The sequence below is a fragment of the Ochotona princeps genome, chromosome 6, assembly GCF_030435755.1.
Source record: "Ochotona princeps isolate mOchPri1 chromosome 6, mOchPri1.hap1, whole genome shotgun sequence".
Taxonomy (NCBI): Eukaryota; Metazoa; Chordata; class Mammalia; order Lagomorpha; family Ochotonidae; genus Ochotona; species Ochotona princeps.
In genome coordinates this window covers 35,791,040-35,816,560 of record NC_080837.1, presented here as the reverse complement: position 1 = coordinate 35,816,560, position 25,521 = coordinate 35,791,040, and the positions used below count along the sequence as shown (strand labels likewise).

At 41.9% G+C, this 25,521-nt stretch overlaps 1 protein-coding gene across 10 annotated transcripts in view; it reads right to left on the bottom strand.

The window, feature by feature from the left end:
* TTBK2 (tau tubulin kinase 2) overlaps positions 1–25,521 on the bottom strand; it is a 132,750-nt gene that overhangs the window by 31,119 nt on the left and 76,110 nt on the right. For all 10 annotated transcript variants that reach the window (XM_058665986.1, XM_058665984.1, XM_058665983.1 and 7 more), the window contains 4 exons: positions 23,861–23,934; positions 13,503–13,643; positions 11,083–11,187; positions 6,349–6,414 (listed from right to left, as the gene is read on the bottom strand). In XM_058665986.1, the coding sequence (XP_058521969.1) occupies positions 6,349–6,414; positions 11,083–11,187; positions 13,503–13,643; positions 23,861–23,934 (386 nt within the window). The remainder of the gene's footprint in view (positions 1–6,348; positions 6,415–11,082; positions 11,188–13,502; positions 13,644–23,860; positions 23,935–25,521) is intronic.

Genomic DNA, 25,521 nt, shown 5'->3' with positions numbered 1-25,521 from the left:
TTATTAACAAGGGAAATCCTAATAGCCAAAATTTTTGTAAAATTGGCATCTTATATCAGAAAAGGCTGATGTGAAAACTGTGTCTATTCTGAAGGCATTTGTCACAACTTTAGTAAAATGCAAAAGATTTATACGATCTGAAGAAAAAACAGAGTACACCACAACTTTAATCAACCAGGAAGTGGACATTGAAAAGCCCACTGCCCTACTACCTAGCACAGGAAATAGTACTGATTATCCTTCCCCTACCATCCTAAGGATATACCACAAGCACAACAGTTTCTATGTACACCCCACTGTACTGACTTAATTTCTATATTTAGGCACTATTAAAGGAGTAAAATGAGTAGATTGTTTAAAAAATATTTACTTATTTTTATTAGGAAAAGCAGATTTACAGAGAGAGGAGAGACAGAGTAAACTTCCACCCGCTGGTGTACTCTCCAAGTGACTGCAATGGCTGGAGCTGAGATCATGTGAAGCCAGGAGCCTCTTCCAGGTCTCCCCTGTGGGTACAGGGTAGTAAGGCTTTGGGCAGTCCTCTACTGCCTTCTCAGGCAACAGGCTGGGAGCTGAAAGGGAAGTGGAGCAGCCGGGATACAAACTTGTGCCCACACAGGATCCCCACACAAGCAATGCGAGTACTTTAGCCCCTAGGCTACCACACCAGGCCCAACTGAGTAGATTTTTAAAAAATTGCCTTGAGAATCAGTTGGCCCAGGCACGATGTCCATTTAGATTTGGAGGTTAAATTTATACTACTTGTATGGTATAGGAAACCACATACAAAAACTGATACGAAATGTTTCCTGAATGATCATGTCCCATGTGATGACAGACACAAATGAACATTTCTTGAGATGGAAGTACTTTTAAATTCAGGCCTCATAGGAGTCCTTCCTATAGGGAAAAACCTCACCATTCACAGTTTTTTTATTCAAATTACAAAATATACTAGGAAGCTGACTACCATGAACCAGTATCAGCAGAAGAAGTTTTCAAGAGCAGAATAAGGAATTATAGGATACAGAATAACAATATAAGGTTTAAATAAAAGCTAGAATCAAACTAATAACAAAAAAGAAGCATATTTTGCCAAAAGAAAAATAATGGGGCAGATGTTTGACAACATGTTTGGCAAGCAGCCACTTGGGATGTCTATATCCCATAACAGAATATTTCCATTTGAGTCTCAGCTCCATTTTCAATGTCAGATTCCTGTAAATGCACACCCTGAAATACAGCAAGTGAGGGCTCACGTATTTGGATTTCACCACCTATATGGGAAAACAGACACGGAGTCCCAGGCTCCTGGCTTCTACCAGGCCCAAGCCAAGCTGTTGTAATCATGTATGGAAGTGAACTAGCTGACACAAAGGTCTCTATCTCAGTCTCTCAAATAAAATAAAAATAGATAGAAAAATAGCATCTAGGGTTTAGAAAGAACACTTAGAAATTTAAAAACTACAACTATAAAACTCAGTGGATAGGTTAAAAGCTAACCCCATCGCAGAATAAAAACAAGAAAGGCAGATCTGAAGAAATGACTAAAATGCAGCAGAGAGTCAGAAACCTGACAGTAAGTTTAAGAGGTACGGATCTGGAAAAAAAAAGAGGTATAGAGAAAAAGAAAAAGAGGCATCTGAGAATCTTCCAGAACCAATAAGACAAGGAAGTTCAAATTTAGAAAGCACAAATTCCAAACAGAATAAGAAAAATTCACATTTCGGAAGATGTTAGTTTCTCTGCTGGACACCAAAGACAAAGAGATGTCCAAAGTAGCACCCCCAATACCAAGAAAAGGGGGAAAAACTATTACAAAGTGGTAACAATTAAGGGAACAAAAAGGATAAAATTATTTCTTCAAAGTATTTATAGAAAACATATTAATAAATGATTAAGATGTAAGATAGCAAATAACATGGAGTGAACAGAATTCAAGTGCTTTAAAAAACCCTTGTGTTGGCCAGATGCTGTGGCATAGTAGGTTAAATAAGCTTCTGCCTGCAGGGCTGACGTCCCATATGGGCACCAGTTCAAGTCCCAGCTGCTCCACTTCCAATCAGCTCCTGCTAGTTTGCTTGGGAGGGAAGGAGGGTCCAACGTAACATAAGAGGAAGCTCCAGGCTCCTGGTTTAGACTAGCCCAGCTCTTGCCTTTGCAGTTATTTGAGAAGTAGCTGCAAGACAGTGTATCTCTCTCCTCTGTCTCTATCTCTGTAAATCCATCTTTCAAGTAAAAATAATTTTGTTCTTTAAAAAAAGATATTTGTCTAAAAAAGTTAAGTTTTAAGCAATGAAAAAATATAAAAATGAACTGCATTATTTTTAGATTGGGGCAGAGAGTATGAAGGAAAGAAGCATGTTAGAATTAACATGAAATTCAACAAGCAATTCTAACGCTGGAGGTCCTACTAGTTGTACTCCTGTGTCCCCACATAAAGTGATAGCTGTGAAGCTGCAGGATTATGTAAAGCGCCTAACCCTCAGATCGGTGAGGAGCAGCAACGATTGGGAATCACGGCTCCGGGGTGGGCATCTGACCAAGTGTTTAAGATGCCTGGAAGCCCTTAAGGAGCCTGGAGCTGAGTCACAGATATGGCTCATGATTATAGCTTCCTGCTGATGCAGACTCTGTGAGGGAGTGGTAATGACTCAAGTAGTTGGACCCTGGGAGACCTGGATTGAGTTCTCAGGTCTCAGCTTTGGTCTCTCAGCTGTTGTGGGCATATGGGGAATAAACCATTACACAGAGTTTTCTCTTTTTCTCTTTCTGCCTCTAAAATTAATTTTAATTATTTCTTAAATGTTTTTTATTGAAAAGGCACATCAGATTTCTAAAGAGAAGGAGAAACAGAAAGATCTTCCAGCCACTGGTTCACTCCCCAGATGGCTGCAACAGCCAGAGTTGAGCTGATCTGAAGCCAGGAGCCAAGGACTTCTTCCAGGTCTCCAACACAGGTGCAGGATCCCAAGGCTCTGAGCCATCCTCTACTGCTTTTCTACTGCCACGAGCAGGGAGCAAAATGAGAAGTGGAGCAGCTGGGACACAAACTGCCACCCATATGGGATGCCAGTGTTGGCAAGGCGAGAATTTAGCCACTAGGCCATTGTACTGGGCCCAAAATGAATTAATTTTTAATAACGACCATTGCTATTCTACACACTACCAAATGTTAGATGAAGAACAAATAAGGATCAGGCTAACAAAAACTGTTAGAACATTGTATGCTGGAGAGGTGTTTAGAAAATATCTCCCTTGCTTTTAATTGATCAGGATGATACTCTGCCGGGTCTACTTTCAGACCAGAGATGGTCTCCCCAAGAAGCCGTTGAACTTATCTGGACAATAAGATGCTGGACTCTATGTTTGGTATATGCTTGCAATGAAAGAATCTCAATTGAACTTGAACTGTGGTAATGTAACAAGGTGGAGGAATCCACCACGGTGGGAGGGCTTAGGAAGCAGTGGGGGGAATCCCAGTGCCTATAAAACTGTGTCACATAATGCAATGTAATTAATAAATTTTAAAAAAGAGAAAATATCTCCCTTTAGGATGAAAAAAATAATGTATAGAAACTCTATCTAGAGCTAGTTTGGAAATACATGGTTATTGTATTTCCAAAATGTTTTAGCATCTCAGAATGTTGTATTGGATATATTCCAATGCTGACTTAATTCTTTAATATAATAAGCTAAAAAAAAACCCTACTATGTCTAAAGTTTTATTAGAATCTATCCAGGAAATAACAGAACTTTATTTTCAAGGAAGAATAACTGACTAGATATCAAAGGACAGTGAATTAAACCAAATGAGATGATTAGTTGAGTGCTAACATTGATAAAAATGCCTTTAACTAAGGTCAGCATTGTGGCACAGTAGGTGAAACCTCCACCTATAGCACCACACCTCCACCTGGCATCCCATATGGGCACTGGGTTCAAGTCCTGGCTGCTTCACTTCTGATCTGGCTCCCTGCTACTATGTCTGAATAAGCGGCACAGGATGGCCCAGCTGTTTGGGCCCCCACATCCAAATGGGAGATCCAGAAGAAGTTTTAGGCTCCTGGTTTCAGCCTAGTCATGCCAGCCCTTTGGAGAGCTAACTAACAGAAGGAAGATTCATTTCATTTTTCTCTCTCTCTCCCCCCACCCTGTGTTTTTTAAATAAATACAAAACAAATCTTAAAAAAAAACTCTATACCATTTTCAACTTACAAACATACTCTTAAATAACAAAATAACTGGTGCAAAGCATGTAAGAGATTAGCATATTCTTCGTATAATGTTTTATCAGGGGCCAAATTTTCATTAAAGTAATTTTAGCTTCATGTAACACGAACAGGTAAGATTTCTCTTTATTTTACTAAGGAGCTACTTTTTACATTTTGAAACTCCTTTCAACAAGTCTATAGACCGAGAATCTTTACAATGCCCATAGCCTTTACTCATAATTAAAAGCCAGCAATGGGAAAATGAAAAACACAGAGCAGAATAACAGAATCAAAGTTACTGAAGGGAGAAAAACATTGCAATTTTTAATAACAAGAGGAAAGGTATAGTTCACTAAAATTAAAAATTTAAAGTTGTGGGCCTGGCGGTGTGGTCTAGCGGCTAAAGTCCTCGCCTTGAAAGCATTGGGATCCCATATGGACGCCGGTTCTAATCCCGGCAGCTCCACTTCCCATCCAGCTCCCTGCTTGTGGCCTGGGAAAGCAGGAGAGGACGGCCCGATGCATTGGGACCCCGCACCTGTGTGGGAGACCTGGAAGAGGTTCCTGGTTCCCGGCTTCGGATCGGCGCGCACCGGCCCATTGCGGCTCACTTGGGGAGTGAATCATCGGATGGAAGATCTTCCTCTCTGTCTCTCCTCCTCTGTGTATATCTGGCTGTAATAAAATGAATAAATCTTTAAAAAAAAATTTAAAGTTGTATATATAATAAATCTTTATGAAAGTGGAAGGTTTGATAGGTATAAAATCTCATATTAAATATAAATTATAGATAAAACATTCCATAAGATATGGATTGTACGATATTCACAAATAATTTCTTGAAATCTCTTTAAAATTCTGCTTTTTAAATTTCATTTATTTATTTATTTATTTTTTAAGATTTATTTATTTTTATTGGAAAGGCGGATATACAGAGGAGAAGAGACAGAGACGAAGATCCTCAACTGCTTTCCCAGCCCACTGCTTTCCCAGGCCACAAGCAGGGAGCTGGATGGGAAGTGGAGCGCCGGGATTAGAACCGGTGCCCATATGGGATCCCGGGGCTTTCAAGGTGAAGACTTTAGCCACTAGGCCACGCCACCGTGCCCAAATTCTGCTTTTTTAAAAAGATTTATTTTATTTTTATTACAAAGTCAGATATACAGAGAGGAAGATCTTCCGTTCGATGATTCACTCCCCAAGTGAGCCGCAATGGCTGGAGCTGCGCCCATCAGAAGCCGGGAACCAGGAACCTCTCTAGGTCTGCCACGCGGGTGCAGGGTCCCAAGGCTTTGTGCCATCTGGACTGCTTTCCCAGGCCACAAGCAGGGAGCTGGATGGGAAGTGGAGCTGCCAGGATTAGAACCGGCGCCCATATGGGATCCCAGCGCATTCAAGGTGAGGACTTTAGCTGCTAAGCCACGCCGCTGGGCCCAAAAATTCTGCTTTAAATGTTATACATAATTAAGGGTACAGGTTTTCTACAGCTGTAAATATATTTAGCTGTTATTTTTTCTAAAGTTTTCTTTTCTCCTCCCCCCGCCCACCTCTGGCCCTGCCACCCTGAAAGTTTTATTTTCCATGTGACTCTATACAACCATTCTCTGCTCCCAAGTATCATCTGATGCCTTCGTATGAGGCGTCTTCAAAAAGATCAGGCAAAATCAAGAAAAACTATAAGAATTTCAAAGTTGCAATCAAAATAATCTTATCTTTTAATGCCAATTTTTCATAAACATTTTGAGTATCTTCAAATTAATGTAGGACCAAGCACTTGGCACAGTGGTTATAAGGCCTCTGGGCATGCCTACATCCAGTATCACAGGGTCTAGATCAAGTCCTGATTCCAATCCAGCTTCCTGCTGATAAGCAGGATCAGAGGCAACATATGATGGCTCAAGTGCTGGGGTCCCTGCTGCCCTCCTGGGGTACCTGCACTGGGTTTTGGGCTTTTGGTTTCCACTTGGTCTACAGCTGTCTGTGGACAGTTGGAAAGTAAAGCAGAAGATAGAATACATCTGTCTGGCTCTGTTTCTTTGTATCTCTCATGCACGTAAATTGAAAATACTTTTAAAAACCTATCACATTCAAGCCATAAGAATGCTTTACAGATTCAATTAGTTTGGATACCTACCCTGTTCCGATGAGCATTGATTGATGCATAACGAACTGTCCCTCGAAAACCTGCCATAGCTCGAGGCTACAACAAAGCAAAACAAATAAATAAGCTTCAAACAGCAACAAGCTCAATATACTCGAGTTCATGAGGCAAATGGGAGAAATATGTTCTTTACTGTTACAATAAGATTGTATTTAATTTCTTTTTTTTTTAATTTTATTTTTATTACAAAGTCGGATATACTGAGAGGAGGAGAGACAGAGAGGAAGTGGAGCTGCCGGGATTAGAACCAGCGGCCATATGGGATCAAGGCGAGGGCCTTAGCCACTAGGCCACGCCGCCAAGCCGAATTGTATTTAATTTCTAACCTTTGTGAAATCATGGGCAACTTCAGAAAGGGTATCTCTAAAACAATTATATTTTTTTAAAGATTTATTTATTTTTATTGGAAAGTCAGATATACAGAGAGGAGGAGAGACAGAGAGGAAGATCTTCCGTCCGATGATTCACTCCCCAAGTGAGCCGCAACGGGACGGTACTGCGCCGATCCAAAGCCGGGAACCAGCAACTTCTTCCAGGTCTCCCATGCGGGTGCAGGGTCCCAAGGCTTTGTGCCATCTGGACTGCTTTCCCAGGCCACAAGCAGGGAGCTGGATGGGAAGTGGAGCTACTGGGATTAGAACCGGCGCCCATTTGGGATCCCAATGCGTTCAAGAAGAGCATTTTAGCTGCTAGGCCACTGTGCCAGGCCCCACATAAGCATGTTATAATACTTGCCAAGATGGGAAGGATAAATTTTCCCCCTTTAAATTATTCCTTTTTTTTCACTCTTTACTTTTTTAAAGATTCATTTTAATTGGAAAGTTATATTTTACAGAGAGAAGGAGATACAGAAAGAAATATCTTTCGTTTGTTGATTCACTCCCCAAGTAGCCACAGGAGCTGGAGCCGAGCCGATCTGAAGCCAGGAGCCAGGAGCTTCTTCTCGGTCTCCCATGTGGATTCAGGGTCCCAAGGTTTTGGGCTGACCTCAACTGCTTTCCCAGGCCGCAGGCAGGGAGCTGGATGGGAAGCAGGGCTTTTGGGATTCAAACCGGCACCCACATGGGATCTTGGCAGCGGCAACGCATTAATGGTGAGGACTTAAACCACTATGCTATTGCGCTGGGCCCTCCCAGATGCTTTTGTGTTTACTTTTTCATTTCTTCATCAACACACTGATTATTCAGTAGCATGTAATTTCACTCCATGGTTCTGAAGATCTTTTGTTTTATTGTCATTCCTGTTGTCAATTTTGTTTTATGGCTTCTCATTTAAGAGGATGTATAGTAACTGCACAATAGAGACTATCATATCCAGTTGTGAAGATACACTGCAGTAGGCATCTCTCCTTCTAAATCCAAGATGGACTCTCAATGAAACTGTTGGATGTATCTTGACAATAGGATGCTGGACCGTCTGGCATTGTCTGTACCAGTAATGCCAGAACACACTTAAACAACAGAATGATGGGCTTATGACTGCTTATGAAGGACTATACTATTGTAATAATATGGGGAAAATAAGTTGGGGGAGGGAAAATGGGGAGATGGTAGAAGAAATCCCAGAGCCTATAGAACCATAAAAGTTACAGAGCCTTGTACCATAAAAGTAAAAATAATATAGAGGAGGGAAAAAAATGAGACTCCCAAAATGTACTGAAATCTAATAAGTTATGCTTCATTATCTAGATGACAATGTTATCACTAGAGCTGAACAGATGTCCCATAATTACTTAACACTTCCTGATCATGTACACCCTGGAAGGCAGCAGGTGATGACTAAGCACTGGGGTCTTTGCCATGTGGGAGACCCCAAAGGGGTGCAGATTCTGGTTGTTTGTAGTTAATTGCAGGTTCGTGAGGAGCAAAGCAGTGAGTACAAGATCTCTCTGTGTCTCTCAACCAAATGAAAACAAATTAATTATAGAAAACTTCAGAAGGATTATGGTGAGAGATGACTGCCAATGTGAGAATGTGTGTTGTTTCCTGACTCAATCTCTAGTGAAACTGCTAAAATAGCTTAAAAATAATTGGTTAAAGCTTCTAAAAATGACAATAAAGGCAAACAACTAATGAGAAGTATCTGCTCAAGAAAATTTCTGAAACTTCATTAAGTGAGGCTGCTCTCTCCTCACTCCCAGTGCAGTCAAAAAGATTCCACTGAGATGGCTGCAGCCAACAACACAGGGATTTCTTTTTCCTCAGTTCTAGACTAGCAGGCTTTCTCTCCAGGACAAGACTATAACACTTCTTGTATCCAACTGATTATCCTGAGAAAGCCACGTCCTGGCAAATGCAGGTGAAGTGAGGGAAGCACTCTTGCTTTTTCTTTGAAGATTTCTTTCTTTTCTTTTTTAACTTTTCAGTGTTACTTATTTTATCTTTTCCTTTATCATAATTATCTTTATTTTTATGATTTTCACATAGTTGATTACGGTACAAAGGGTCAAGGGCTACAGAAAGGCTGATGAGACCATTATTCCACATTCTCTGTTTTCTTTCCTGTATCTGGGGGAAGGAAGGAGATAAGGGGAGAAGCCACACCAAACCACCCAACCACCTCGGCACCCTGAGATGGAGAACAGCCACCTGATGCCATTCTAGGACCCCTGGGGCATGCTCTGAGGGTCCTGGCTCAAGAGGTTTTGATAGTTCAAAAGTTTTTGAAGATTTCTTTTCATCCTTATCTGAAAGGCAGAGTTAGAGAGAAGGAACGACAGACAGATCTTTCATTCACAGGTCTATTCCCCAAATAGCTGTTAACACCTAGAGGTGAGCTGATCTGAAGTAAGGAGCCAGGAGTTTCTTCTAGGTCTCCCATGTAGGTTCAAGGGTCAAAAGACTGGGGCCATTTTTCCACAGTCCCACCAAGGTCACAAGCAGGGAGCTGGATCATAAATGGAGCTGCTGGGATGCAAATCTGTGGTCACATAGGATGTCCGCACTGCAGAAGAATCTAACGTACCATGCCATGGTGCCAGTCTCAGAAGCACTCTTCTTACACTGCACTTCTGGCAAAGACTTTTTCTTCAATATAGAGAATGGACAGGCACTTAGGAAATGAGCTGGAACATTTTTTCCATAACTACTGCTTTTCAGCTCTGTACTTTAACTTCATCCCCTTAAATGCCACATTCAGTACTACTCCTTGCCCATGATGCAACCTGTCATTCTCCCAGGACTGGAAGGAAGGAGAGCCATGATGAATATATGTAAGCTGAACCCCATGTGGAGACGCCATGAAGCTCCCAGAAAACCTCATGCACACTAAATCCCCACCAATCCGAAGTGAGCACCATCCATGACCCCACAAAAGGGAATCCTGGTTGGAGCACCGTCTCTTGCCTCTTTCCGCTCTCCAGAGGTGCTATCGTGGAGAGTAGTCCTTGATTTGTGGGCATCTCTGCTCGTCTCTGCTAGGTCAGTTTTACCAGAGTCCTGCTGGGTCAGTTTAGCAAGAATCCTCCACTCTGGATACTTGATCACACTTGACAGCCAGAGGAAATCCCTTATCCCCTTCTTTGAGAATGCTCCCAATCATGATTTTCCATCCAGAGTCATACTTTGCTCTTTAGCTATAAATCTCCACTTGTCTTTCTTGTATTTTTAGTTGAGCCCACCTCTCTCCCCTACTAAAAAACACACCACTGCAAAATTCTCCATTATTTTTCTTTAATAAGTATCATGGGGCCTGATGTGTGGCACATTGGGTTAGGCTATCACCTGATGATGCTGGCTTCCCACATGAGCTCAGATTCACATCCCAGCTGCTCCACTTGTAAACCAATTCCCTGATAATGCACTTGGGAAAGCAGTAGATGATGGTCCCAAGTGCTTGGGCATCTGCCACTCACGTAAGAAACCCAGACAAAGGGCACAGTAGCCCAGTGGCTAAAGTCCTTGCCTTACATTCATCAGGATCCCATATGGGCACCGGTTCATGTCCAGAATACTTCACTTCCCACGCAGCTCCCTGTTTGTGGCCTAGGAAAGCACTCAAAGACAGCCATGGCCTTGGGAACCTGCATCTGTGAGGGAGACCTGGAAGAAGCTCCCAGCTCCTGGCTTTAGATCAGCTCTGCTCCAGCCATTGTGGTCACTTGGGGAGTGAACCAGCACACAGAAGATGTTTCTTTCTGCATCTCCTTCTCTCTGTATATCTACCTTCCCGATAAAAAAGATGAAATAAAATAAATCTTAAAAAAAAAAAATCCCAGATGAAGTTTCTGGCTCCTGGTTATGGCATGGCCTAGACCCAGCCGTCAATGCCTTTTGAGGAGTGAATCAGCATATGGAAGATCTCTGTCTCTATATATCTGTAAAGTAAATAAATATTAAAAACAAAACTATCATGAGTAAGTTTTTTTTTTCTCTGACATTCCCAGTTTTGGAATATAGGCTCTACCCCCTGCCAAGGAGCTGTGGTTCTATGCCACTACTGGCAAACCTAAGGAATCTCAGCTCCCAAAACAGGATGTAACACAGATGCCTAGTATTGTTCCTTTTCCCAGCTTCAGAGGTCTGGCGCGTGCGTGCGCGCACACAGACACACACACACACACACATTTAACTGGAAAGGCTGATTTACAGAGAGGAGAAACAGAGAGAGAAAGGCCACCCTCACACGATTGGCATTTCTTTGAAAGGAGTAGCAGTATAAATCATAAGTTGATTTTAAAATATTTAATGATAATATGAAAAATCTTACGGATCTGACGTCACCACAGGAATTGGTAAATTGTCGAGCCAAGCCAAAATCAAGCATGTAACATTTCCTGCATGTACTAGGAAAGCGACCCATGGCGAAGTTTGACTAGAAAATAAAGAAGGAAAACACATGGATTTTTTTTTATTAATTATTTTGCATTATGTGACAGTTTCATAGGCTCTGGGAATCCCCCTACCACTCTCCCTCCCCTCCCCCTGGTGGATTCCTCCACCTTGATGCAGTATTACAGTTCAAATTCAATCAAGATTCTTTCCTTGCAAACATATACCAAGCATAGAGTCCAGCTACTTTTTGTCCAGATGGGTTGAACAGTTTCTTGGGGAGACCATTTCTGGTCCGAACTTAGAGCTCGTAAAATATCATCCTAGTCAATTAAGAGTCCCAATATAACATCAACAGCAGTTTGCAATATTATGGAATTGACATGGTTTTGAGTAACCAGTATGTTAAAAAAAAAAAAAAAAAAAAAGCAAGTCCTAACCACAACCTATGATTAGCTCATTGACATTTCAATTTTAGTTTATATACAGGACCGGCTGCTATATACCTTAAAATGTCTATAAGGTACCATTCAGCTGTCTCGTGTCTATTTCATTTTCATATTTAGCCAATTGTTGTGCTGAAGTATAATTTTGCTGATCTTGGCAGATTTTAGGATAATCTAGACTGGTTTGTAACTCTAACAAGACATTTGTCGACATTTAAGGTGCAGAACATTTTTTTTTTGGGGGGGGTGCAGGAAAATCCTCAACACCATGGTGAGGAGTAACTAATCTTTGAAAACACATGGATTTTTATAAAACAGTCCTTATCTTTGTTAAATCTCAATTGTAGTTCTATTGAAACTATAAAACACATGTTCTAAATGTACAATTTTAGTCCATGGGGTTTACTAGATACTCATATATAATTTAGTTGTGGATTGTGTTAAATTATAGCATCAAGTAGACTTTGGATGCAAAAGAAATCAAATAATTATTTAAAGCAACATTCAACATAGCCCTGTCTTAATTCAGAATTCTGTGTTTCTTGAAATTCTACTCCTAAAGTCACTGTTTAAACAGAAATCTAACTCCCACTTTTTGAAATAAGAGAGGCTAAAAATGGGTCAAAAACAATTCATAACTCAGACGTTGCTAAAGAGCAGGCCTTTAGCATAGTAGCTATGACACTTACATCCAACATCAGAGTGTCTAGATTTGATTCCTATCTCTGCTTCCTGATTCTAGTTTCCTGCTAATGCAGACCATGGGAGACAAAGGCGTCAGCTCAAGTAAAGAAGTTGCTGTCACCCACATAGTGTCCTGGGGTGCATTCCCAGCTCCCAGCATTTGTTCTGGCCCAGGGCCAGCCACTGTGGACATTTGGGGAGTAAACTAGCAGAAGGGCACACCCTGCCTTATTCTGTTTCTCTGCCTCACAAATAAATGAATAAAAATTAAAACAAAAAAAATTTCCATAAGCATAACAAAATGGAACTCCACTAAATCTAACAGAGATAGTATTTTTTGTAAAACATACTTTCTATTCTTAGTAAAAATCACTATAATGCTAAGTGACCACAAGCTTGAAAGATGAGTAAGTAAGGTTACAGAATGGTTACCTGTTCTTTTAGAACAACATTTCACTTAACATTCTATTTAACAGCCTCATGAAAATGGAAACTTTCAATCACCACATTTCTTAAAAAAACACATGTAGTGAAAGTAAGTTAAAGGCTCCTTCACACTGAATCTGACTCTACTAGAGTACTTTTGTTGACATTTTTCATGTACACTAATGTTAGAAAGCATGTAACAACAGAGAATTGTACTTTTCATCTACACCAGCACATGATGGGTTATCTCCCCTCAAGCACAACAGGGTACTGAAAAGGAAGAAATGCATATTTCATAGTTATTGAAATGATAAAGTCTAAGAAAAAAAGAATCTTTCAAAAACAAAACAAAGCACAAAATTCCATTATAGCATTTAGGAGAAGGTTTGGTCTAACGATGGTTTCCTTAAAAAGACAAACTGAGATAATGCAAACACCTAAAAGCAAATAGATATACTTCTAAAACCAATATCAGGAAAAAAATTCAAAATGTAACCATCAATTTACTATAAGTAATTAGCATTGTTAACACTCATGATAGTTACAGTCAAACATAAATCATTTTTAATTTGACCCTAAGGGAATATGTTCATTGTTTAAGAAAAGCTTTTGAAAATAAATTTTAATTTGTAATTATCACTTTACAAAAAACTGGAGGGGGAAAATAACATTTTTATTTCCAGTCCTATGTGGAAACAAAAATAATACCTTGTATTCAACCACTGCAAATGCACAAAGCTCTACTTGTAATTCATTGTGTTAAATGGAGTACCAAACAGCTTTGGCTGCAAGAGGCTCCTACCGGTTTGATGTCTCGGTGTAAGAATCCCACAGAATGAATGCTTTCAATAGACTCCAGTATCTGTCTTCCCAACCGAAGAGTAGTGCCAATGGTGAATGTGCCACGGACCTGGCTACGGCGAAGATCTGCCAGATTACGACCCTGCAGAAGCCGAATGAAGGCTTTCAAATACGGTACTAAGGCTAAAAGAAGAACTGGAAAATACTCACCACTGAAAATGTTTCAACTAACAGAACAGGAATTTAACCTAAACAATTATTCTCATCCAACAGAACAGATTCACTTAATAATGAGTGTTACAAACTTAAGAATAATCTGTTTTTTAGCATATCAAGTTTCCAATTCATCATGTTTCTCTTCATGTGTGATGTTGAAATACTTGATTATTCTAGAAGATTTACATAAACAAACAAAAGCATAATTTCTCAATTATTATCTAACGTATGTTTCACAGAAGCTTCCTAACTTTCCTGCATCAGTTTCCTCACAAAATAAGAATGTTACTTACCTCTGAGTTTTGTGTGGACAAAACAGATTGATATGAAATTTGTATGGTATTGTCTGCTACCCAGTATGTACTCAACATAAGTAAATAGTATTATTATGATAAAATATGACATGATAAACATACTTCTAGCCAAAGAAAAAGCAATAGATGAAAGAGAATAAAAAGCAATGGAGGACCCGGCATAGTAGCCTAGTGGCTAAAGCCTTTGCTTTGCACGCAATGGGATCCCATATGGATGCCGGCTCAAATCCCAAAAGCTCCACTTTCCATCCAGCTAACTGGCTGTGGCCTGGGAAAGCAGTCAAGGATGCCCTAAAACCTTGGAACCCTGCCCCTGCGTATAAGATCCAGAAGAGGCTCCTATCTCCTGGCTTTGGATCGGCGGAGCTCCAGCCATTGCAGTCACTTGGGGAGTGAATCATCGGATGGAAGATCTTCCTCTCTGTCTGTCCTCCTCTCTATGTATCTGACTTTGCAATAAAAATAAATTAATTATTTTTTTAAAAAAGCAATGGATAGGGACCGGCACAGCAGTGTATCATACTGATCCTTCACCTACAGTGCTTGGCATACCTAGAGGGCACCAGTTCATGTTCTGGCCACTCCATTTCCAATCCAGCTCTCTGCTCATGTCTTAGGAAGGCAATGGAGAGATAATCAAATCCTTGGGCCCTTGCATACATTTGAGAGACCTAGGGGAGCTTCCTGGCTTTGCACCAGCTTGGTTCCAACTGTTACAGTCATTCAAGGAATTAACCAGTGGATAGGTGATCTCTCAACCACCCCCTCTGTAAATCTGCCTTTCTGATAAAACAATAAATCATTAAATGTATTAACAAACTAATAATAATAATAAATTACAATGATCAGCACATTGCTTTGTCTATTAATGGTCTTCAGAGATAATTATTATTTTATTAATAAATTAATGGTTAATAATTAATAATAAGTGGATAAAATAGATGAAATTGTTTTTATTGGAAAAGCAGATTGACAGAGAGAGAGACACAGAGAAAGAGCTTCTCTTTCTGGGAGTGAACCAGTGGGTGGAAGATGTTTCTATTTCTACCTTTCAAATAAATAACTTTTGAAAAAGCAAAATATGTCATGTAGCCAGCATCAGATTGTATTCTTGCTTGCATTTCATAGCACCCTAAATAGAAGTTGTTTCTCTTCCTGTTTTAACAAGTAGAGAAACAGGTTCAAGGCTGTAAACAGCATTCACCTATTAAAAGTTACTTTTCAACTTTATGTTGAACTAAAGGTATTCTTTTTTTTTTTTTAAAGATTTATTTTATTTTTATTACAAAGTCAGACACACTGAGAGGAGGAGAGACAGAGAGGAAGTGGAGCTGCCGGGATTAGAACTAGCAGCCATATAGGATCAAGGCGAGGACCTTAGCCACTAGGCCACGCTGCCGAGCCCAAGGTATTCTTTCTTACAATGATTTTGCAAAGTGTTGTTTCACCTAGATGTTTCCTTTTTTCTTCTGCAAAAAAAACCACACAAAAATCTGAAGGACAGCAGGGCTACAATCCAAAGAAGAAGCTTAACTCACCAAGCCACAATATCCAGTCTTCCTAAGGAAATTATGAGGGAAACAAAATGCTATCACAAAATCTGATAAGTGAAAAAAAATCAAGTATTATTCTATCCTTTCCTATAAAAAAGTATCTCAAGAAGAATTACAATAGTGTATTTGTAGCCTTCATTCAAAGAAGGTATGTAGACAATAATTATTAATGGGTTGAAAAACCATTAGCAAAGAAATCAATGACAACTCTAAAATGGATGGATCACACTGATAGCTCCTAAGCCCAATAACCAACCTTAACATCACCAAGAAAATCAGCTACTGCCTTCTAGTGTAACATAGTAGTAAACACAAAACTCACCTCTGAAGTATCTTTTCAAATAAAATAAAAGCAAAACAAGCATCTAATGTAAGACTTGGAATACAAATGATTTTGAAGTGTTCATGGAAAACTGTATCATGCAAAACTATGTATAAAAAAAAAAACAAATTTGTAGGCCTAGCGCAGTAGCTTAGCAACTAAAGTCCACTCTTTTTTTTTTAAAGATTTATTTATTTTTATTACAAAGTCAGATATACAGAGAGGAGAGACAGAGAGGAAGATCTTCCATCTGATTTTTCACTCCCCAAGTGAGCTGCAACGGCCGATGCTATGCTGATCCGAAGCCAGGATCCAGGAACTTCTTCCACATCTCCCACAAGGGTGCAGGGTCCCAAAGCTTTGGGCCGTCCTCGACTGCTTTCCCAGGCCACAAGGAGGGAGCTGGATGGGAAGTGGAGCTGCCGGGACTAGAACTGGCACCCATATGGGATTCTGGGGCGTTCAAGGCGAGGACTTAAGCCGCTAGACCACGCCGCCGGGCCCCTAAAGTGCACTCTTGCACGCGTTGGGATCCCAGATGGTCACTGGTTCTAATATGTGGGCCCACCCCTGTGGAACTGGCCACTGGTTTGTTTAAAAGCTGTGGGTGGTGACAGTCTGAGCTAGGTATGATCACGGAACCCTTTGACACTCATTGGTGCTTGGGTTGGGAATAGGCTGGACTGGTCCAGGCTGCAGCACCTGAATGCGCACCCAAGAATAGGATGTGACTGGGCTACAACATTCACCAGGTCATACAAAAGCCTGAACAGAGGGGACAGATTATGCTGGGTAAGGGCCTAGTACCCACTATCACATGTGAGATCTGGGTCTGGAATTGGGCCAGGTAGGGGAACTTGGGAAACTCCCCTGATGGGCAGTAGCTTCCACTGGTGAGCATGTGATTCAGGGTGTTGGTTGGGCTGAGCAAAGAAGCTCTACTCATAGGCAAGTGTGTGGGTTGGTTCTGGAGAGGGGTGGGCCAGGAAGGGCCAGATCAACCTTAACTCTCTGCTGTGTGCAGCAGTCAGGCTGAAGTACTGGTCATGTGGGGTAGGCTATCATACATATGGTTTAAATGAGCCAGGGACGGGAGCAGACCGTGTAGAGCCAGGTAGCAGCACCCACAATCAGGAGTTGGGACCGGGGCCCGGCAGCTAAAGTCCTCGCCCTGAACGCCCCGGGATCCCATATGGACGCTGGTTCTAATCCCAGCAGCTCCACTTCCCATCCAGCTCCCTGCTTGTGGCCTGGGAAAGCAGTTGAGGACGGCCCAATGCATTGGGACTCTGCACCCTTGTGGGAGACCCAGAAGAGGTTCCTGGTTCCCGGCATTGGATCGGCGCAGCACCAGCCAGTTGCGGCTCACTTGGGGAGTGAAACATAGGATGGAAATATCTTCCTCTCTGTCTCTCCTCCTCTCTGTATATCCGGCTTTCCAATAATAATAAATATTAAAAAAAAAAAAAAAGAGTTGGGACCGGGGTGGGCTGGGACAGGTCAGGCTGCAGTATCTGATGGCAAAGGCTAAGAAAGGGGATGGGCTATGCCATGGTGGGTCAGAGATACTGTTGTCATGTGCAAGATCTGTGGCTGGGAGCAGGCCTAGTAGGGGAGCTAAGGGAACACCCCGGTTGTGTTGTGGATCCCACTGGGTAAGCACAAGAGTTGGAATGGGGGCGGCATTCTGGGCTGGACATGACTGTAGTATTCTTTGGCATGGATGTGGACTAGACTGGAACGTGCCAGATCGGGTATAGGATGGGCTAGGCTAGGTCTTGGTACCTGCTGGACCATGTGAAAGCTATATCAGGATGTGGACCACGTGCGGCCAGGCTGTAACACCCAACAGTAAGAACAAGAATGGGTGTGGGCCAATTGGGCAAGACCAGGACAAGTGCTAGACTAAGTCAGTCTGGGCCAAGTACACACCAGTGTGTTTGAGATCTGCCACTTGGAGGAGGCCTGATAGATGAGTTTGGGGAACTTCTTTGTCAGGATGCAGTCCCTGCAGGTGAGCACAAGAACCAAGTTTGGGAGCAGTTCAGAGTAAGCTAGGTTACAGTACCCACCAGGATACGTGTGGGTCAGGTCTGGGGTGAGCCAGGCTGGGCCAGTTTGTAACACACATGGACAGATCTGAGAAAGGATGGGATGCAGGATAGGTCAAGATGGACTACAACATAGGCCAGTCCACATTAGGGCTAGTACTGGGGACTGGCTGGGCTGGCTGTGCAGTGGGATCCACCAGCATGAGCTGAAACTGGGGACAGGCTGGGCTGGGCCGGGCCAGGCCAGGCAAGGCTATGCTATAGTGCCCATTGACAAATGCTGAAGTGAGGCCATGTCAGACTGGGCTTCAGTACCCACTAGTACACATGAGACCTGGGGTGCAGGGGTGGCAGTGTGAGTCTGGTAGGTGGGCTGTGACAGGTTATCCTGCTGGGCTACTGCTCCCACTTTTGAGCATGAGTACTGGAACTGGGGGAAAGACAAGGCCAGGCAGGGCTATAACACCTGTTGGTCTGCATGTGAGCTGGGACAGGGTGAGAACCAGGATGGGCTAACTGACTGTATCCACAGGGGCAGGCATAAGTCAAAGTAAGTGCAGGCTGGTTAGGATCTGCCGCAGCATCACTTTGCAAATGTTGTGACTGGGGGAAAGTCGTGTCAGGCAAGACCACAAAACCACCTGATGAATACAAGATCTGCAGCTGAGAGTGGTCCTGATGGTTGTAATTTCTTCTGGTGAGCATGAGAATCAGGGCAGGTGGCAGGGCTGGCGAGACATGTTGCAGGACCCACTGACATCAGTGTGGCTACATAGTGGGGTCAGTTAGGTTGAGCTAGGTTTCAATGCCCACTGATGTATATGAGAGCTGAATGGGATGTGGGATAGACTGGCCAGTCTGCTGCACATATTGGTAAGTATAAGAACCAGGGCTGGGAGCAGGCCTGCTGGGGGCGGTATTGGGGGTCGCCCAACTAGGCTGCATTTCCTGCTGGTGAACATGAAGGCCAAGTGTGTGGTTGTGGGTTGGGCTGGGCCACGGCACCCACTGGTTTACATAAGAGGATGGAGACAGAACTGACCCAGCAATTGCAACTGCCATTGTGTGTGTGTAGGTTGACATGAGTGATGGAAAGAGCCTGACCCTATACTAGTAAGCACACACAAGAATCAGGTCTGGGATCTTCTCAGATGAGGTTTCTGGACTGCTGGACTCAGAACTTCAACTACAGGGAGAATCATAGGATCTGTTGTCTGACTGTGGAGTGCATGTGTCAGAACTGGACCTCCTTAGTCGCTAAGATGGAGCAGTAGACAGCATGCCCAGATGTACATGGAGGATATGGCAGTCCATTGGGGTCACACAGCACATGTGGTACTATAGCAGAGGAAGGAGAGCAAAAATAAAATAAAATTTAAAAAATAAAATTCCTTAACTGCCCCAACCAAGCACTGAAAGCAAATATTTGGGCAAACAGAGACTCCGGACTGGACTGTGTCAGCAGATGGACCCTGAAAGGATTTCCTCATCCTTGGATCTGTGAGATCGAGAGCATTTCAGAACTATCAAAAGCACTTGAGGGCCCGGCGGCGTGGCCTAGTGGCTAAAGTCCTCGCCTTGAACGCCCCAGGATACCATATGGGCGCTGGTTCTAATTCCGGCAGCTCCACTTCCCATCCAGCTCCCTGCTTGTGGCCTGGGAAAGCAGTTGAGGACGGCCCAATGCATTGGGACACTGCACCCGCGTGGGAGACCCGGAAGAGGTTCCAGGTTCCTGGCTTCAGATGGGCGCGCACCGGCCCGTTGCGGCTCACTTGGGGAGTGAATCATCGGACGGAAGATCTTCCTCTCTGTCTCTCCTCCTCTCTGTATATCTGACTTTGTAATAAAGTGAATAAATCTTTAAAAAAAAAAAGCACTTGAATAGATCCATTGGAGCAGGCCCCATATTGAGGACCATGGCATGGTACTGGGTGGCTGTTCCCCATCCTTGGGTACTGGGCCGGCAGGGAGGCTGGGTGTGGCTTCCCCCAGATACAGGAGGAAGAGGGGAAAGATTAGGAAAAAATGGTCTCACCCACACTCCCCAAGTCCTCAACCTTTTCCACCTTGGCCAACTATGTAAACATCATCAAAAATAAAAAATAAAATATAATAAATTTATAACTACGTTGTTTTGTGTGATTTGACTGAAAAATATTTCGTTTGAGGCACTAAGAAGGATAAAACACCAATTTGAAAAGAATCTCCTGGGGCTGGTGCCACAGTGTAGTATGCACTGGCTCTCCACGTTTGTGCCTATTCATGTCCCATCGAGCTCCCTGGTTTCGGCCTTGGAGGTCAGCAGAAGATGACCCAAGTCCTTAGGACCCTGCACCCATGTGTGAGACCTTGAAGAGACTCTTTGCTCCTAACTTCAGCTGTTGCAGCTATCTGCAGAGTCAGTCAGGAGATGGGAAATCTGTCTTCGTCTCTCTGTAACTCTGCCTTTCCAATAAAAATAAAATAAATCTTAAAAGCAGAAAGAGAAGAAAAGAATCTTCCGGGGGCTGAAGCTGTAGCACAAGTGGATTAAGCTGCAGATAAACTATGCCTTAGACATGCTTAAAAATTAATCTGAGGACAGATAAGAAAGAGAGAATACACTTGAAACATGACTGACTATATACTGTTACTTGTTGAGGCTGAGTGATGAAAGAATGCTGTTCATTATACTATCCTCTCTACCTTTGTGCATTCTGAATTAATTCCATAAAAATAATTAAATATGGTAGCTACAATTCAAACATACATCCATACTGGTTACAAGATTTTAAAGATTTTTTGCACTGATGGGAACTAAAATAAGGACTGTAGGGCCCAGCACTGTGGCCTAGACGCTAAAGTCCTCACTTCGAATGCGTTGGGATCCTATATGGGCACAGGTTCTAATCCCGGCTGCCCTGCTTCCCATCCAGCTCCCCGCTTGTGGCCTGGAAAAGCAGTCGAGGATGGCCCAAAGCCTTGGGTCTGCATGGGAGACCTGAAAGAAGCTCCTGGCTCCTGGCTTCAGTTTGGCTCAGCTCCAGCCGTTGTGGCTGCTCGGGGAGTGAACTATCAGATGGAAGATCTTCCTCTCTGTCTCTCCTCCTCTCTGTATATCTGCCTTTCCAATAAAATTAAATAAATTAAAAAAAAGGGGGACTACGGAGCCAAAGCTGACCAAAATGCAGAGCAATTCTCTGGCATCTCTCTGCCTTAAGCAGGCGGAGATTCAGACAAAATAATTATTCCACTTCCCTCCTCCCTTCTCGCCCAACTTTAGAATATAAACCTCCCTTTCTTGAGAAAGCTCTTATCAGCTCAGAGAGAAAGAATCCAAGCAATGGAACCTGTGAGCAAACTCTACTCCAGTAATTTACTCTCTATGCATTTTCCTTCTTACCTCTACCTTTCGGAAGCCTAGCACTGCTTCTATCCTGTCAAGTCCCTAAAATGTAGTGCTATTTATTAAATACTACTTATGGCAAAGTTTAAAGGCATCACTTTGAAAGCTTTGTTTTTCTCCAGTATGATATACACTACACAAATCGAGAAGCTAACTTGTCTTAATAAGCTGCCTTTTGTTATACAGAGTCTTTCCCAACTAGGAGAGGTTGAAAAACATATTTCTCCTCTTCATCCACTGTGTGGGGGATGTATCTATCACAAAATACTATTCTTTGTCTACCTAAGCATGCTCATCTAAAGCCTCAATAATGACAGGTTATTAGATGAGATCTTGCTAGTAGAACAGAAAAAAGAAATGTGGGAGGCAGGCAGCTGGTCTAGCAGTTAAGATGCTAGTTATACTGCCAGCATCCTATATCAAAGCACCTGGGTTGAATATGCAGCTGCAGTTTCCTGCTAATGCAGACTCTAGCAAGCAGCAGTGATAGTTCAAGTGACTGAATTCCTACCACTGACTGATGTTCTAGCTCCCAGCAGCACTAGTCCCTAGGATAGCTCAGAGCTGTTATAGGCATCTGAGGAGTCAGGATGGGAGCTTGGTTTCTACATATGACTCTTTGACTCTCAAATAAACAAACAAATAAATAAATAAATAACTTAAATGTGTGAAATGGAAGCTCTTGTGGTAGCATATCAAGCTAATCTTCTACCTACAGTGCCAGCACCCCATTTCTGCTGGTTTGTGTACTAGCTGTTCCACTTCAGACCCAGCTCTCTGGTTTATGGCCTAACAAAGTAGCAGCCCCTGCATCCAAGTAGGAGACCAGATGAAGCTCCTGGATCCTAGCTTCAGATCAGCTCAGCTCTCACTATTGTGGCCATTTGAGGAATGAATTAGCAGATGGAAGACCTCTCTTCTCTCTGTAAAAATCTGTTTTTCCAACAAAAACAAATAAACTTTCAAAAATATGTATAATGGTTGAACCTTTAAGATTTTCAGGAGCCTTTATAATGGAAAATAGCTAAAATTCTCTAACAGAGATTAGGTGGTTCCTTAAAAATTTTAAGGCAGATATTATGTAATTTAGTTCAAGAAGTAAGAGAATGAGGTTAACTTAAAAATAATAAGGTTAAGATTTTCTTTCTTAGGAATAAATTAGAATTAGCAAACAGAATTTAAATTCAAGCATGTAAACTTTATAAGAATGTATGAGGGAGGCCTAGTAACCAACTTCATTATGTCAAATAAGGATATGCTCTAACAGTCATATTAGCTTTAGCCTTTTCCCAAATCAAGTCGATTACTATTATATGTGGGTTAACTTTGTTGTGACAAGAAAACCATGCAACATACTAGTCAAGTGGAAAGGTTCTGAGAAAATTCCATAGAAGCTTGTTAAGGGCCCCAGAAGCCATCATTTCCTGACAGACACCAGACTCCTTCTTAGCTTGTCCACTACTAGGAGTCTACTTACTGATAGAAATGAGTGCAAAAATAATGATGATTATGTGCTACAATTCAGAGAAACTATGCAGGCCAAAAAGCCTCCTCCCAGGAATTCTCCTTTCATCAGCAACCTAAATACAAAAGTGATTGTTACAGTAACAATATTGGCATCAGGCTTTCTCCAAGCTTTAATAACCATCAAAATCAGCTTCTTTATTTGCAAACTGGGGCTAAAACTGGTCCTCTCCTCCCCATAAGGGCATAGTAAGGGTCAGTAAGACAGGATAAATCCAGAAAATGCAAAATATCATAGAAAGAGATACCATAAGAAATACCATACCATTGAAAACATGTGGCCTCAAAAGGACAGAAGGATAAATGGTTTTCAGAAATAAATTTACATCATCTAAAGAAATAGTCATGTAACTTAAAAAAGATTTTAAAGCTACAGTTTATAGAGATAACATGAACTTTACATTTACATCAAATGATATAGAAAAGCACAGGGAAACAAACAGATTTTTCTGATGAAGACTGGAAGCATTCAGGCCATACCCATCAATCTGAAGTCACTGTGATGTAGGTAATTTGAAATATACCAAACTGGAAAGAATCCAAACTAATGAAATACTCAAAAAACAAAGCTTATAACGATGAAAGTAGATTCTGAGAACAGTGTACCATGGTTTGAAATGTTGAGAGTGAGTGCTCACTTCGGCAGCACATACACTAAAAATTTGAGAGTGACTATAGTTGAGGGTTGTGCTGTCTTCAAGAGCTGAGGTAGTGACAGAAAATGGAATGGTTTTCTTCTCATCCCTAGTGCAAGCCACTACTCCATTATTACCTTTTGGAATTTCTTTTCTTTGTTCCTTCAACCCAATTCAACCTCATCTACTTGACAGGGAACAGAGATACCTTAACTGAAAGAAAAACAGAGGCAAATGCTTACAAATTCTTGCAGTTAAGGTTACTTCTTAAGAGAAAAATGGAATCCTTAAGGTGATGAAGGATTTTTGATTGGGTACATTTAGATCAAACCAGAAACATTTTCAAGGCAACCTACCTGTAACTGCATGACCACATAGTTGAATCGATCATTCCTTCCACAGCCAACAAATCTACAAACATGGTCTTTCCCTGGATAAAAAAGAAAGAACACAGTAGACAAAGCATATACTACCATTTTTCTTCTGAACAATATAATTTATTTTCTATGTGATATTTTTGATTGAATATAAAAAATCTTGATACCTTAAAGACAGTTTTATCAAATTTTCCTTTTCCAAAGTTATTATTTGTTTATTTGACAGAACTCTTCCATCCATTTGTTCACTCCCCTTATGTCTGTAATAGCAGGGGCTGGATCAGGCTGCAAGCAGGAGCTGGACTCAACCTGGATCTCTCACAAAAGTGGCAAAAACCCAACTTCTTGACTCCTGCCTCTCAGAGTGCAAAGTAGTGAGAAGCAGAAGGTGGAATTCACAAAGTCAGGCACTTTGATATGGGACATAGGCATTCCAAGTAGCATCTCAACTAGCCCTATTCTCTAATTTTTTACCCATTCCTTCTACTTCCTGGCCACTTTTCAAAGACTTATTTATTTTTATTGGAAAGACAGGTAAGATTTGCAGAGATGAGAGACAGAAAGAAAGCTCTTCTACCCACTTGTTCATTTCCCAAGTAGCCGCAACAGCCAGAGCTGAGCTGATCTGAAGCCAAGAGCTTCCTCTGCTCTCCCAAGTGGGTACAGGGTCCGAAGGTTTTTGGGCCATCATCCTCCACTGCTTTCCCAGGCCACAAGTCCGGAGCTGAATGGAAGTGGAGCAGCAGGGTCCCAATGTGATCCTGGTGCCCATATGTGATCCCGGCGCATGCAAGGCGAGGATTTAGCTATTGAGCCATTGTGTTGGGCCCTCCTCCCAGGTCATGTACTGCTTCCTTGTGCAGTTCAATTAAAGGTCTCTGAATTAATAAACAAATGAGGAAACAAACAGTAATTTATTTAGAGGAATACTGAGTTTATGTTAAATTACCTGGCCCAGAAATAATACATTTGGCAGCACAGAGAAGCAATAAGTAAGAGTTATGTTAGAAATACAAATAGGCAGGCCAGGCACAGTAGCCTAGCAAGCTAAAGTCCTCCCTTGCATGCTCCGGGATCCAATATGGGTGCTGATTTGTATTCCAGCTTCTCTACTTTTCATCCAGTTCCCTGCTTATGGCCTGGGAAAGCAGTCAAGGGTGGCCCAAAGTCTTGAGACCCTGCACCCACATGGCAGACACAGAAGAAGCTATGGCTTCTGGCTTCAGATCGGCTCAGCTCCAGCCATTGTGGCCACCTGGGGAGTGAACCAGCAGATGGAAGATCTTTCCCCTTGTATTTCTTTCTCTGTGTATATATATACTTTCCCAATAAAAATAAATAAATCTTTTAAAAAATACAAATAGGCTCTCAGTTCTTCACTGAGATGACATCTTGGTCTTTCAGGTATATTCTCATTAAATTTTCCTAGCATGTTTACTACTAATTCTTTTTTGTGTGTCTAAAATGCTTTTCTTGTGCAGACAAGGAACTCTGATTTAGCCATCCTTCCCAGGTAATGTATTTGGCACCAGAAGCAAATGAGAGCAGCAGTACATCCTGAGCAACCTCATCCTGAGGAATCCTCTGTACCTAGTCTACTTAGATCACTTCTTCCACTTTATCTGGTAGTAGCCTAAGTC